General features: G+C 36.9%; 1 protein-coding gene across 1 annotated transcript in view; it reads left to right on the top strand.

Moving 5' to 3' along the window:
• Window positions 1-3,194: 3,194 nt before the first annotated feature.
• shroom4 (shroom family member 4) overlaps window positions 3,195-16,897 on the top strand; it is a 60,155-nt gene continuing 46,452 nt past the window's right edge. Inside the window, exon 1 of the mRNA XM_073836279.1 lies at window positions 3,195-3,427. Within this exon, the coding sequence (XP_073692380.1) occupies window positions 3,302-3,427 (126 nt within the window). The 5' untranslated portion in view covers window positions 3,195-3,301. The remainder of the gene's footprint in view (window positions 3,428-16,897) is intronic.

Here is a 16,897-nt window from a genome sequence, read left to right as displayed (position 1 = left end):
CCCAAAATAATATTTAAATTATCAGTAAGCTTAATTTATAAAATCCTAATTTATTGGGTACTTTTAATTGGGAGGTGGCTGTCCTGAACTCTAACCCCTAAATTTCAGCTTATGAAAATTATATTTAAATAATTTTTGCATTTTATTCCATTGTTGTTTTTTAAAATATCTTTTTGATTTGATTTAAAAAAAAAAAAAAAACTATTTTATTTGAAAAATTATGAAACTTTATGTGAAAAATGTGTCCCGCATTTTCATGTCACCATCGACACAATGTATGTTTTAGTCCGTTGGCTGATGACCCCTACATTTATGATCAGGAAATATTTATGTGTCACTCTCTCATAGCTACATGAGTAGATAAGTCATGACCCATTTAATGGCGTTTCAGTAGTGACATCATTGTTTTTTTCTTAATAGGTCAATATAACCTAACATAAGTTACTAACATAATTATTAAATTATATGTTACTGTGTTTCGGTAATTACAAATTTAGGTTGAGGACAAATATTCCAAATATTCCTTTCTGAAAATACAATATGATTATTAACTGATTTTTTAAAAAAGATTTTTCCAACTCTGACTTTTATATATATATATATATATTATATATTATATATATTAATATGTGTGTATGTGACTCTTCAGTCGCACTCTTCATATAATTGGCTGATCAAGCATAGTATGTGTGAGTGTGTTACTATAAACTCTCTCCACACTCGTGTTTGACAGTAAATTGATTTAGACACGCTTTTGCAGTTTTTGATCATTTGGTTTCCAGTTTAATAGCTGAATGCAGATGTCCTAACAACATGACAAATTGGACATCATGGACTTCTGTTAATCACATAGCTGAATGGATAAGGAAACAGCTGTTCATCAATGTGGAAATGATTAGTAAAGAAAGCTAGTTGCTCATACTGAAGCTTTGATCAGATGCAGGCTGAGCTTTCAATAAATGCACACATGCCACACTTCTACAACACATGAAACAACAGCTCCCCCAAGTGGCCTTTTCTACTCTAATGCCTACTGCTGAAGATTTAATAAAGACTTCTTGGTTACTTTCATATTCTTGTAATGTCACATTTGCATTTTCAGGCTACACTTTCTATTGTAATTACCCTCTATTTAGGTTGAATGTATTTAAATTTGAAAAACATGCCATCTTATTCATTTTTCCCTAACGCTTTACATTATTGCACTTTCTGCATTAGTTTTGATAGGGCTGGACGATATGGCAAAAATTTATATCACGATATATTTCTTAATTTCGGTCGATATAATTCCGATATCGATATGGACAATATTAAAAAGCCTAAGGAAAAAACTGCCGAGGACACACACAATGGATGTCTGTACCTACAAATGTCTGCAAACTGAATTTGCAAAGTCTATAATACCTCCAGGCTCCTCCTATTAAAATTATAATTTTTCAAAAATAAAAATAGTACAAAAAAATATGGTTCACTTTTTATTTGTATTTAGCCTTTACAAACAAGAAATGTGAAATAAACTATCAAATAAATAAAACTCTCAGATTTATTAACAATAATATATTTCCATTTAAACTAGAACAGGCTTATTTAATTGAGAGAACTGTGAATAATCTATACAAATATGTATGTCTTGACTAAAGACTAAATTAATTCCCTTTAAAATCGCTTAAAAAGGGGGAAAGAAATCATAATAAAAATTATGCCACTAGGCCAACTAATTATTAATCCTCTTCCAGAAGGAGGTGCTGTTTCCCGCATTTTCCTGGTAACATTTGGACACAAAGTAGTGCAGTGGTCATGAATTACTTTATAAGGAATTATAGTAAAAATTAAATGAAAATGACAGAAACTTTTTTGAATACAGTAAAGTTTCCTTTTTAGACACATTCATTTAAAAAAAAAAAACAGCGCCACATTTTGACTGTGAAACGTGCAGTGCTCATGTTTATTTAACCTTTATTTAAGCCAATCTATTTGAAGCGGTCAGCGCTGATATTATGGCGAACATTTACATGAGCTGTGTATAACTTACCAATGGCAGAGTTTATCTGAACTTAAAAAGCCGAACCACTTCCACACCACTGAATTAGTCTTTCCTGTCTTATCAACTATTTCGTCTACCTTCTTTCTTGTGGAAGCTTGTTCATCCACATCTGTATTGCGGTCAGGGGTAGCTACTCATCTTGTAGCTAAAACTTTCCGTGATGGAGCTTAACCAACTACTGATGAGCGCTGGCAGCGTGTCTGTGATGTACGTCATCACGCAATTCTGTTCTGCTCTTTCTGACGGCTGAGCATTGAACGTCATTCAGTGACAAATGCTAATGTATAAAATTATATATTTTAAGCAATAAGGTACGAGAGGCCGTGCTGTATCGTGAATAAATCGTGATTTATTCACGATACAGCACGGCCTCAAGTACCTTATTGCTTTTATAAAACGGTTACCACACAATAAAAATATTAAAATCAAAAATATATATTAATTTATATATATTAAGTTCAAGTTGTATGTTTTCATAAAGTAAAATCATTAACTGCCTTCCGCTGTAAAAAGTAGTCCCTAACTGCTGCAGTTGTGTTTACGTTGCTAAGGGTGGTTGCTAAGGGGGTTCAATGATACACAAAACCGTTGAGTGAAGTGGTCATAGCAGTGCCATATCATGAATACGACACAGCTGCTGACCAATCAGAATTGAGGAATGGAACTAACCGTTTTATATATATCTATATATATATATCTATATATATATATATCTATATATACATATCTATATATATATATATATACATACATAAAATTATATATATATAGAGAGCATTTAGGTCACTTGGTCATTTAGTTGTCTTTTGAGCTTATCTTATGTCTGAGTAAATCTTACGATTGGGTAACATTTGAGTTCGCTGACATTTTACTTGAAACTCCATTTGAAGGTTCCTAACAAGTTTTGATGTAAATTATCGCCGTTCTTCGAAAGTTACGACCAAAGAGTTGATAACGGCCAACTTTCCTGAGTTTTCCCGGACAAGTCGTACAATGGACAATGCAGCGGTCGATAAAAACCCCGCCTCTAGTACAATTTCATTGGTCAGTAAGAGCAATGCGCTGTTCTAATTGGCCGTTCGATCTGCCACTCAAATCTACTTTTCATTCTCAAGCACTTCCTCCGCTAACAGTCCACGGAAAGCCCATCACTGGCCAACCCACCGCCTGTCCCCTCATGCCCGGAGTCTCCGGTTGTCGTGATGAGGTTGGGTCGTGATTGCATGGCGATCGGACGGAGCTGAAAGCACAGAAGTTATGATGGAGACCGTTGAGCAGCTGGTGTCTTTCCAGCACATCCATGTGCAACTGAACGGAGGCGCTCCATGGGGATTCACTCTGAAAGGAGGGCTGGAGCACGGCGAGCCACTCATCATTACTAAAGTAAGACTGGAGTTTACAAAGAAAAGTTTAGAAAGTTAAAGTTTAGAAACTCTTACTGCGCTTACTTGTGTGTTATTGATTGAGTGTGTGAACACTTGAGATTACACTGTGCTAAAAGTTTAAACTCACTGTTTATGCTTGGATGAATTTTAACGGTGCATTGACGGATGTTTGGAAACTTTGTAAAAACTTAGTGGTAAGGAAATAGACATGGATATGAACAACAGCAACCTCAACGCTCTTGTTAAATTACTATTTTTACAAATGACAGATAACACATAAGATCTGTGAAATCTGTGATCTCTCAAATAGAGGAATGAATAATCAATGTTTTCATAAGAGCCACATTTCTACAATACTTACTGGACATAGCTGAAGTGACCTGGACTTCTGCACAAAGTATTCATCAGCCATTTACTATCATGAGTTTTGATAGAGCAATACATTTCTGATTATTCTGCCAAACAGATGGTTATCTATTGATTAATTATATATTATCGGCCTGGTCAAAGTGGCCATTTCAACTAACATCATATACAAAATCTGCTGACAGATATCTCAAAGAATTTGTGTTTTCAAGTATTTGACAGTGAACATCCTATTGTGTATATCTTATTTGCATTACTTGTCATTAGATTAATTAAATTGCACTTAAATTGCTCATCTTGCTTTCTAGAAATTGCATCTGCATTCAGAAGAAGAAGAGCGCATATTGTTTGTATTATAAGTTTTTCATTATAGTAAAACCGCAGCTATTTGGTTAGAAAAAGGATGTGGGATTATAAAAATCAGGCTGTAACAATAGTGGTCAGTTTAATAGATATCTCATGGATCCCTCTGTGCACACCATGTGGACTCTTGCTTGCTGTTTGTGTCATCAGCTCATTAACTTCATCTTTAGCATGTAAAACCAACTGGGATTGTGGTACTGCTGTGCAGTAATTAGATAAAACCCTTTATATGTATTAGCCTGAGGCAGATAGGAAGTAACTCATGTTCAATGATTTTTTAAAACAGAATGATCAGTAATAATAATAGAGTTAAAATACACTCTTCATATGCATTGTGATACACAAAAAATTTAAAAAGCAACTTTAATTACTTCAAAAATATTAAAATACTTAAGTTAATGTTTCCATTATATGTGACTCTGGACCACAAAACCAGTCATAAGGGTACATTTTTTGAAACTGAGATTTATACATCATCTGAAAGCTAAAGAAATAAGCAGAGATACAACTATTTGAAAATCTGGAATCTGAAAAAAATGTAAATATTGAAAAAAATCGCCTTTAAACTTGTTCAAATGAAGTTCTTAGTGATGCATATTACAAATCAAAAAATACATTTTGATATATTTGTGGTAGGAAATTTACAAAATATCCCCATGTAACATGATCTTTACTTAATATCCTTATGATTTTTGGCATAAAAGAAAAATCGATTATTTTGACCCATGCAATGTATTGTTGGCTATTGCTACAAATATACCCATGCTACTTACGACTGAGTTTGTGGTCCAGGGTTAAATTTTTTAATTAACAACCATCTTATCCAACTAGAGAAAAGTAGTGTTTTTTCCTCACAGGGAGGTAAGGGGAATCATGTTTTATTTCTTCTTTCTCCACCCCCATTTCCTCTCCAACAGCGTTTGACCAAAAAGTGTTGATTTATTTTTCTTAAATGAAGATGTTTTGGGGGAACAAGACCCCCAGAGATCACATTCACAGACTCTGCCCCCTCAGTCAGCGGGGAGGAGGGAGTGGGGGTCATGAGGGGGAGGCTGGTATTTTTTTTGTCTGACAGAGGGAAGAAATTCATTTGATTTGTGCCTTTTCAGCGTGACTAAGAAGGCGTTTACAGTTGTTTATCCTGGTGCTCAAAACATCTTGATAACTTGTAATGTGCATCAAGTCCGGTTTGACTGGGTAGAATGTTGTAAAATGTCTTTTCTTAGCTCTGCTGGGTTTAATTTAATGTGCTTTAACACTTGGCACTTAGCAGTGATATTGTCCCTTTTATCACTTCCAGGCTTTTGACATTTACATGACATTTGATCATAGTTTCTCAATGAATCGCCAGCAGGATCAAAATGCATTCAAGATGAAGACTTTCTTAATGATTCTGGGATAAAACTCCATGTTTACCTGAAAGTAAGACAGATTTATGCATTACCAAGAAGTTTCAGAGGTATCAGAGTTGTTTTTTTGTAAATTGAGCAATTTAAGTGAAGCACCAGGCGAGTGAGGTTTTGTAGCTGGCTGGTTAGTTCTCGGTGAGTGCCAACCCTTGGTTTTCTGGGTTAGATCATGGCCAATCTGATAACCTCATATTCACTGGCTGGACTTGTTAACCGCTTAACCTGAAACACATGCTTTGTCCGATGCATAGTCCTGCATTTCTATGCACCTTCTTCACACGCTTGTGAGGACTTTATTTGAATGTCATCATAAATATGATATACAGGGGCTCCCTCAGCGTTGGATTTCAATGTTTATCTGTGTTTGCATGAGCCTTCTGGGGCACGCGGCTCCAGCCGCTGCCACTCACACTGATTGTTTTTCCATCTGATTTGGAGGCAAATCACAACCTGCGTGTTTGCGTGTTCTGCTCTCTTTTTTTCTCATGGAATCTCTTGCCCTCTGATCCTATCTTCCATCTTTGCACCTTGAGGGCATTATTTTGAACCCCCCAGTGGTCTCGGTAGACATTTATCTCAAACAGCAAACATAAGGACCTGGTGCCCAAGGCCAGACACAATACTACCCCCCAGGTGTGCAACATGTGCTCGAATTAAAATCCTGTGATGGGTCATTGTGACCTCAGCCAGCAGCAAGAAGATACAATGGTATCAAGATTTCTCAGTTCGACAAACAGTGGCTGGATACAATTGGCATCTCTTGTGCTATGTTCAAATCTGGAAGTTGGAGTGTAAATGGACTCAGAAGTCTTACATCTCATTGTAACTTAATTTTGAGTTGAACATTTTTAGGGGTTTCAAAGCTTCATGTCAAATGCGTGACAAAGCATTGCCAGACTTGTGATCTTTAAAATTGTGGTGAAAACTGCATGTAAACCATTTGTTTACAAAGAATGCTTGGATATTTTCCACAGTTATGCCTGTGCACAAAACCTTCAAAGGCTTTTACATTGAAAAGGGCATTGATTGAACATGAAAAACAGGCTGATTTATGTATAAAAACCTCATTGTTGCTGCTTTCCCCCCCCCTCACCACTTTGTTAATCATCCCTCCCTCACATTCCCTCTCTTTTTTTGTTCTCCTGTTAAAGTGGAGATGGAAACATTGTGCATTTCCTTGCGTTCTCCTTTTCTGCTATGAAGTTTATGTAGACCACATGGCACTCCAGTCATCCCTCTCTTCCCACTCCTAATCGGTCAGTGGAACTTATTCTCAGGCGCTGTAGTTTTGAGGTGAAAGAAAGAAGATCTTGGATAGAGAGATGGAAATGTTTTACTGGGGCAAAATGTTAATGTTTTGAGTTTGCTGGCGGTTGAAACTCACAGTAGAGCAGAACACTGAGCACTTGTTTTTTACAACTGCTTTAGTTCCGGAAGTATTTTTTCCATTTATTCTCTCCGTAGGCCGATTAATTTCAAACCATGTGCTAAACCAAACAGCTCAGAGATGAATCACAACATAAACTTTGATTCAAAGCCAAAAGTTATTTGAAAACAAGAAAAATGTATGTGACCATGGACCACAAAACCCGTCATAAGGATACATTTTTTTGAGACTGAGATTTATACATTATCTTAAACAATAAATAAGCTTTTTTTGATGTATGATTTGTTAGGATAGGATTCAAATGAAGTTCTTAGCAATGCATATTACTCGAAAATTAAGTTTTGATATATATTTACAGTAGGAAATTTACAAAACATCTTAATGGAAGATGGTCTTTACCTAATACTCAAATGATTTTTTGCATAAAAGACCCATACAATGTATTTTTAGCTGCTGCTACAAATATACCCGTGCTACTTATGACTGGTTTTGTGGTCCAGGGTCAAATAATAATATAACTATTTTATGAGGACTTAACTACTTATCCCATGAAACACTGTGACCACGGATATAAAATACTATTTTAAATGTTGTTGCAAAAACTAATTAGTAGTGTAATTTTCCTGACAATATATAAAAGAATTAAAGACTTATTGTTGTCTCTACAGAAGCATATGTTAACAACCTCAAAGGCCATGATAGGTCTGTCTAGAAATGTCCATACAATTATTGCTGAAAATCCATTGCACTATGGAGAAAATAAATGGAACTGTTGCTCTCTATTCGAAGCATTTTTCCACTTCTGCTTCCATTTTTATCATCCCTTTGTTTAAAATGATCTCTTTGTTTAAAGTGGGATTACTTCCCCAATTCTGTTATTCAGTAACAGCGTACTTCTGCTTCTGGATGGCTTTCCAAAGTTAAATCATATCAGTTTTGGACTGCTGTGTGGAGCTCATCAGTCCTAAGAGGTAATGCTTCCCTTTTCCACTGTTATTGCAATTGGATTTAATAGAGTAAATGAATTGTTTCTTCGATTATTTGATAAAAGGCTGTTTGTTTTGAACGGTGTGTTGATTGTGGTGAAGTCCACAGCTGGTTATGGGTGTGGGAAGGATCTGATATGTGACAGGAATGTGAGCTTGGCTCCCGTTGCCTTTGCCTTGGGCAGCGAGGCTTTGATGGTGGGAGAGATATTGGGGTCTTATTGCCTGAGCCCCTCCACCACAAACACTCACCAGTGTTTCCACATGGTCTCCTAACAGAGCTGCGAGTGACAGGACTTCTGATCAGTGAGGCATGTGTTTTAGTTGTGTGTTTGTTCTTTGAGTGAATGGTTAAACGGAATAGGAAAGGTTGTAGTAAAGTGCGGACTGACCTGGCAATATGATGTTATATTGATATTTTTTATCATGCTATGATATGGGATTGAATAATAATTGTGATATTCTTTTCTCTTTTGGGTTTTGGTTAAGTATAAATAATTGATCATGCTTTAAGTCTAAATGGTGCAATAATATGAAGATAATTATCATCTTATCTCAATTTCAATATCAGTGCATCCCAAAAAGAATATTTTTTGGACACAATATTTCCCCACTCTCAAACTTATTGTTACCATATAAAATGTTTTTGAGATTGGACTTTTCAAAATTGTCTCAGATCGCTGGCCTGCATAGAGATATTTATGTTTTGCTAATTTGGTATAATTACAAACTTACCGTTTAACCTCAGTCTGATGAAATGCAAGTTTGTGGTACTCAAGACCTTCTGTGAAGACACATGGTAAATGATAATCAGGGAGTCAGTTTTCAAACTTCATCTGTGTTCTGCAGGGGACCTGACCACATCAAACGCTTCCACCAAAAGCTCATGGGCCAACATCGTATCCAACATTTGGGCTCAACCAGCCGTCAAAACCACTCCAAAGTCCTCTTTGCTCCCAGGGAGGTGAGTCTGGGGGAGGGGGGATCCGTGTGTGGAGGAGGTTAGCTGAGGGGACAAGGTCACTTCACACACATTACAACCTCAAAAGGCTCACTATAGCCCCATTCATAAATGGCAGGAAGCTGAGGGATGACAGGTCTTAAATTGAGCCATCATATTGCCCCTCCTCTCACCATGTCTGCTATGACAGTGATGGATCAATCCAAGTTAACTCTGGTCCAAAGGTTGCTGACTCTCTGACATCCACCATTGTCTTTTTCGGAAACGAGGCCTGCTATACGCTCAATATTTGCAATTGAGAGCGCTGAGGTGATGTCAAGCATGTCAAACTTTCAGATCTGTGTGCATTCGGGTTACGGATCATACATATGCGTCCATTGCTCCAATAACAACCTAATTCACCAATGTAATTTATTGCCAAGTGCACTGGGAAGTGGTTTGATGTTCCTTTAATTTGCCTCTCGTTGAACTTTGCTAAAACAAAGACAATATCTGCCCGTCAGGAGGCTTCTTCTTGGCTGCACTTCAAAAATGGCTTCTCACCTCTCGAGGAGAGCGACCTTGTTATGAGAGCACACACACTGCTGTTTCTGGACGTGCATCAAAAGGTGGAGGTTTTCCCAGTGCACGTCTAAAGCATGATTGATCACTTTGGGATGTTTGTGGAAATGTCCACCAGCGGTGATATATGTTGTCCTGATCGTCTAAAGAATGGGTATTTAAGTGAGTCGAATAAGCTGTACTGAGTAAAGAATGTGATCAAGTAACTCAACAATATAGGCAGGTTGTTGATCTGAGTGTCATGTATGTGATTAGTAATGTGTTAACACTGACTCTGGTTGAGTGTTGGGTTTCCAGTATTATTGCCAGGTCTAATTAGGTTTTGATATGTGTGCTCATGTGCCTGGTAATATAATCGCAGAGCTTTCTGTGTTCAGGTAGACAGCCCCTGTGATTATACTAAGTTTCTGCTTTTCTTCAGAAGTTTTGGAAACACTTCTAAGACATTTTAGAGTTTACCCAAAAATGAAAATTCTGTCATTAATTACTCATCCTGATGTTGTTCCAAACCCTAAGGCTGATGATACACGGGGCAACTTTTTGAGCAATTTTATCGGGCAACTTTTTTTGAGCAATGTTGCTTGGGCACTTTCCCACTGAGAATGGGTAACACATTTCTATCTGGAAAATTTAGATCAGTTGTGAGCCCTGTATCACACCTGGCTGCCTGTTGACGGCAACATTGCTTAAAAAGTTGCCTAGTGTATCATCAGCATAAGACCTTTGATTATCTTTGGAACACAAATGAACATGTTTTTGATGAAATCCAAGAGCTTTCTGACCCTGCATAGCTACCACGTTCAATGCCCAGAAAGTAGTAAGGACTTGTTTTAAACTAATGTCATATGGACTACTTTTAAAGTAGCCCATGTGACATTAGTGGTTCAACTTTAATTTTATAAAGCTTAGGCTGTCTTATGAGTAGGGAGTGAAGCGCGCACTGCGATCAGCTCGTGATCCGGTGTTTTCCACGCCTCAGGACAGCTCTGTCCACAGTGAATGCAGGGATCGCTTGGGATCGCAACGGCCACCAGTTATGCTTTATTTTTGCGGCAGATGATTACACCATTGCACTAGAATCTGGAGTTTTCCGTCAAAATAGAAGCTCTACTGCCGTTTCCATCCAAATAAAAGCTTAAAAGTGTAGCACGTATTGCTGACAGTGAGCAGTTTAAATGCAGCCCACATTCAAAATATCTGTTTCAAGTGTAGAAATTAAGGAAAAAGTACTGTAATTCCCCTACTGTAGTGTAAAGGAAAATAATATACCTATGACATATTCATTTTCATTTAATTTTACAATGCAATTGTTTTACAATATATGGCTATTACTGTCATTGTAATTGTTGTTATTATTATTATTATATTATATTCTAATTTGTTTGGCTTCCTAAAACATCAGTGTGAATGTAATTTAGACTGAGACAGTATATTACAAATAAAAAGAGGGTTAAGTCCCCTTTAAAGTTCAGGTACAAGTTCTGACTTATGTTTTTTTTAGTTAAGAACATAGGTTAAAGCACTTAATTTTGAACAGTCGAAGTGCATTAGATAGAAAAATTTAACTTTAAAATATACAAAATGTTAATTTTTTTTTCCAAGTCTTCATTTGTTTTTGTTTTTTTATCGCAATGAATATCATATCTTGGACTTCATATCGAGGTATTATCGTGCCGTGAGATTTTATTATAGTTACATCCTTAATTTTAAACTAGGATAGTTTTAAAAGGATATTTCACCCAAAATGAAAATTCTGTCATTAATTACTTGCCCTCATGTCGTTCCAAACCCGTCAGACCTTCGTTCATCTTCAGAACACAAATTAATATATTTTTGATCAAATCTGAGAGCTTTCTGATTCTGCATAGACCGCAAAGCAATAAAGACGTTAAAAAGCTAGTAAGGACATTGTTAAAATAGTCCATGTGACAGTGGTTCAACTTTTTTTAATTTTATGAAGCTTAGGCTATCTCATGAGTGATTGCAACATGCCATTTTTGAATATACATGAACTACTACAAGAAATCTTTTGAAAGTTTCATTAGGGTGACTAAATGATTTTTTTCTGACCTTTCCATTTTTGGAAGAACTATCCTTTTAAACCATTTCTTGGAAACACTAAGTCTAGTGATTCAAATGTTAGGTGTGCAATTTGTTCAGCTAGGATGAGGTGATCTTTGCAGTGCTGTTCAGTTCTGTTTAACATTTAGTTTGTGTTTTGACTTTCGGATTAGGTGTTGTTTTGGTCTTATTTCAATGATCAGGCCATGTCCTCCACTCAGTTTTGTCTGGTTTAATGGTTTGAGAAGGAAGTCTGTGCAAACAGCATTTGGTGGTTAAGACCGTAGAAGGCAAACAAATTGAGGAATGTGATAAAATGTCTCTCTACCAGAAAGGTATTTCTTCCTTGTGAGTCTCCTTGAAACAAAACATGCATTGTAAATCACACACTAAATGATTCTTGATGCATTTCTTTCGACTTGGCCTACATTTATTTGCACTTCTGCTTGATTGTTATTTATTAGCCACTACATTTCGTATCTAATTCTTTTCACCAAAGCCTCTCTTGTGAATATAGGTCACTGGCTGTTGATTCAGTTGCAGTGGTGACCCATGGCTGTGTGTCACACCTTTAAAAGTCTCAGAGCACAATGGAACTTTAGACTCAGTCGGGCCACAGCCGTAGCTCAGCACACTGAGGTAGCGCTCTCTCATTTTCCCCCAGCCTGAGCCTTGAATGAAGCCTTTGTCACCCTCTCACTCACGCTGTCTCACCCACCTTTTTCTCCCTCGGCCTCTCTCTCTCTTTCTCTCTCCACCCCCACTCTTCTGTCTCTCCTCATAAATGAAGGAGCTAAAAGCCAGCAATGATCTTCTCACCCACTCTGACCTTGAATGCATCCAAGTATGTCACTTTTCCAGGTTCGCCTGCGTTCCCAAGGTCTTAACTCTTAGTATAATAGTATAATGTCCCTTCCTGCGCTTCAGATCCTTCACTCCCATCTCCTCCCCGTGTATGAGATCAGGGCAGCTCAAGGACAGAGGTGTCCCAGCCTGCACCGCTGACCTCAGATACTGAAGGAAAACGTTCTGATAAGCACTTTGTTCTTAGCGGGGGAGCTTTGTTTCTGCTTTGCCGTAACGCTGAGGTATTTTCTTAACTCCAGATAAACCAAGTTTGTGTGTGTGTGTGTGTGGGGAGATAGATAAAGGAAACTTCAGTGGGGATAATACATCTGTCAATCAGTCAGTCAGTCAGTCAGTCAGTCAGTCAGTCGGGTTGTGTTGTTGAGTGCAGGCTCAAATCCTTGTCCAACAGTAGACAAAGGCAGTGGTGCAGAGGAGGGGGTTACTCAGGGCTTGCAACCTCATTCTTCTCTCTTTTATGAGCGCCAGAAGACTGCAATGCAAGCTTGGGTACTTGAATGCATTCACTGACCACCAGCTTACAGAGCTTTGAATACAAATGCTCATCAGTCCCTGTTGTGTAGCTCAGATGCCTCCATCAATGAGAGGATAATACGGAAGTCAAAGCTGATGCTCAGCAAAATGGACTAAAATGTTTAAAATTGTAAGTTAATAATGGCAAGTGAGACATGCATAAAATTGTTTAAATTACAAATTATTCATTTAAAATTAACAAAAGATAATTGAAAAAAAAAACTATTGTTAGTGAGGAATTTTGTTCATTTGCAATCTGTCCATTGTTCTCTCAAAATGGCCAACATTTTACCCACAATCTACCACGTTATGCACTGTAAAACATTTTTTAGTAATTGTAACAAAAAGTGGCATATAGTTAAACATTTTTAGTTAACCTGTGAGATTTTTACTGTAGCATTTTGTATTCAAAAAAGTATATAAACTACCAGTCAAAAGTTTTTGAACTAAGTTTTTTTTTTTTAAGATTTTTTTTTTTTTTGCTCACCAAGCCCCTGCATTTATTTGATCCAAAGCACAGCAAAAACAGTACAATTTTATTGAAAAATAATATTTTTAATATTTAAATAACTGTGTATTTTAATATATTTAAAAATGTAATTTATTTGTCTGATTTCAAAGCTAAATTTTTAGCATCATTACTTCAGCATGGTGCTTTAGAAATCATTATATTATTCTGATTTGCTGCTCAAAAAATGTTTATAATTGTTATTATTGTTGAAAACAGCTGGGTCTGATTTTTTTAGGTTTCTTTGATGAAAAGAAAGCTCAGAAGAACAGCATTTTTCTGAAATAGAAATCTTTTGTAACATTGTAACATTTCCCAAAAATAAAAAAAAAATATTCCAAACTTTTGAATGGTATAGACCTTTTTCCTGAGTAAACGATGAGCGCCGCCATTACGAATTCTAGCGTCAGATTGAATGCTTTTCTGTTCCGGTTTCCATAGGAACCCATTCAAATAGCGTCCATCTGTTTTTAATGTAGCTACCGTCCGCTGCTTCGTGTCATCTACACACTCATTAAAGTGAGGCACTGACAACTGACGGTCATTGCGACATTGCCAAGTGATGGCGCTATGGAGCCATGTGCTTTTTAAAAACATTTTAATAGGTTTAACATTAGTTTATTAGCTCGGAATATACCCTAATTTGACTAGAAACAATGCAGACCGGAAATGCAAAGCATTCTTTCAGTTAAGAGTCGACTTACTTCCGTGTTCAGGAAAAACGTCTAGTTATAATGTTACAAAAGCTTTTAGTTTCAGATAAATGCTGACCTTTGGATCTTTTTCCTGAAAAAAATGTATTAAACTGTTTTAAATATTCATAATAATAATAATAATTGTTTGTTGAACAACAAATCCGAATATTAGAATGATTTCTGAAGGATCATGTGACACTGAAGACTGGAGTAATGATGCTGAAAATGTAGCTTTGGTCACAGGATTAATTTACATTTTAAAATATATTCAAATAGAATACAGTTATTTTAAATGGGAACAAATATTTCACAATGTTACTGTACTTTCGATCAAATAAATGCAGGCTTGGTGAACAGAAGAGACTAATTTAAAAAACAAATAAAAATCCTGGTAGTGTATATTCAAAAAACACACCCACATACATGCACATAATTTTACTGTGAAATATAAATAAATATAAAATGTGTTTTATAAGTAAAAATTAACTGCCTTATTTTGTGAGGAATCATTATATTTAACAAGACAATGCGTAATTTAAAAGTAAACTATTGTTAAAAGGTTTGAATCACTTTTAATGTATGGGTATTGCTATGAAACATACCTTTTGCTTTTCCTTTTCCTTTTACCTTTTAGTTTCTTTTTCACATATCAAACTACAATCATGTATGAAAAGTCTTTTGATGGCATGAGGAAATGCACCAACAAACCAAAATCCTTTAAGATTCCAGGAATGAGAGGGGAAGTTTCTTGAAGAGGATTTGGCTAGGAATGGCAGCTGTTAGGCCTCGTCTTGTGGAGGCCACTGGCGGATTCTGGGCACTATGGGGTTTCCCGAGTGACCCACTGACTCTGCTTTTGATTGCTGTGGAATGAAAGCAAAGCCTGGGATAGCTGTCTCTCTCTGTGTGTGTGTGTGTGTGTGTGTGTGTGTGTGTGTGTGTGTGTGTGTGTGTGTGTGTGTGTATATACTGTATGAGCGTCAGGGTATGTTTGTGTTTTTTGAATGGATGTTCTGAATTGCATTCCCCCAAGATTTTGGCATTTGGTATTAATTTTCACATTGAATATGTATAAACACTTGCTGGGGAACAAATTGCTATGCAGCCAGCCTGTTGGGAACATTATTATGTTTCATGCACGACAATATGCCTAATGATAAATACATGACATGTTTTTAGTTTTTCTGAAGTATTAGGGTTTCCTTCATACTATAATAGCTCAGAATAAGTGTTTATTTCAACTCTGATGTTACTGGAAATTGCATTGCCAAAGTCTTAACTTATGAACACATACACATACATATTTAGGTCAAAATTTCCTTTTGGCTGACTTAGGAAAACTGAACTAGGAATATAGATCCTTCTCTGTCCTCCTCAGTTTTTTTTTTCTTTTGGTGCATGTGCATTCCCACACATACTGTGTGCCTTATTTTCAACTCTGTCCTCGCTCCAGTTGCTGTGATGTCTGTTGTTTTTCCGTCAGGATAAGTGTAGAGCAAAAGAGAGCCAAAACCCATGTTCCCCACACTTCCTAGACCTGCCTTGGATGTCTTCGTCTCACACACTTCCCCATTATCTTACACCTTTCTTTCCTTTTTCCATGGCCACGTTTCAAATCGGCGCATCCTTTCCCGGGGGGTTCAGAGACTCATCATTGTTTCAAATCAGCTGTTGAGTTAGATTTGTATATATTATATATTTTTGGCACAGGATATATATAGTAAAAAAAAAAAGGATCTATGCCACATAGACACAGGTCAGCTTTATACTGTAGGGCTGTTTCTGGGCTGAGTACCTCTGGCTGCTCTTTATTCTTGGTTTTCTGACTGGGGAAACCATTACAGGCATTGATAAAGCAGCACTTGTTTAAAAGTAATGTTTTTGGACAGCCCTCCTCCTCTAAAGGTCCCACTGGAAAAAGTCAAAGAATTACGCCTGAAAAATGTCAAACATACATTGTAGGTCTTGTGAAAAATGTTATGACAGCTTCTGATACAAATGAGTTTATTCAAAGACTGAACCTTCCCAGATTAGTGTCAGTCAATGTGAAATACTTATTCCACTTTTATCAAACTTACTATCATAAAATACAGCTTGATAAGTCCATTCTGCACTCTTATTATCTCTCTTCTACACTCACTCTCTCTCTTTTTGTAGCCAGCGTACAAGTGTTTCCTATAAAACGGGCAACTGTGTTCCCTGTGTTCCCCGTGTTCCTTTGCTTGTTGTGGTATTGGCAATGCTTGGTAAGAGCCTTCTGGTTTCTAGGCAGCTCAGACAGACTGCTCTTCTGGCCAGCTGTGGCACAATGGTGGGCAGTGAGCCAGACTGGCAAAGAGTGACGCCCTGTTATTTATAGAGCGATAGAGGGGGTGACCTCATGCCGCCAGGGCCGATGCTGGGACTGGGAGACAGGGAGCCCTTTCTTCACTGCTGCAGAGGCCCACGGTCCATATAGACCCTCTACTCGCTGCAGATCGGTTTTCACGCTCTAACATGATGAATACGAGAATTGATGTGATCCCTGAAGTATTGATGCAGGTAAACATTTTGCTTTGTTTACAAATGTAACCAAAAATTAGGTAGTCTGTCGTATGATTTCATGAATTTTTGCATGCATTATGCAAGTTAATATATTAAACAATGAAACAACCAGAAGTGAGCTTCTGTATGATAGTGGGAAAATATATATTTATTATTCTGGAAATGAATGCAATACATTTGCTAAAGAAAAAAAATAAAGTGGAAATACACCTTTTCTATTTTGTAAATGCAAAATAAATGTATTATT

This window comes from Garra rufa, chromosome 3, assembly GCF_049309525.1.
Source record: "Garra rufa chromosome 3, GarRuf1.0, whole genome shotgun sequence".
Classification (NCBI taxonomy): Eukaryota; Metazoa; Chordata; class Actinopteri; order Cypriniformes; family Cyprinidae; genus Garra; species Garra rufa.
The sequence above is the reverse complement of the archived record's forward strand: the minus strand, read 5'-3'. Positions and strand labels throughout refer to the sequence as shown.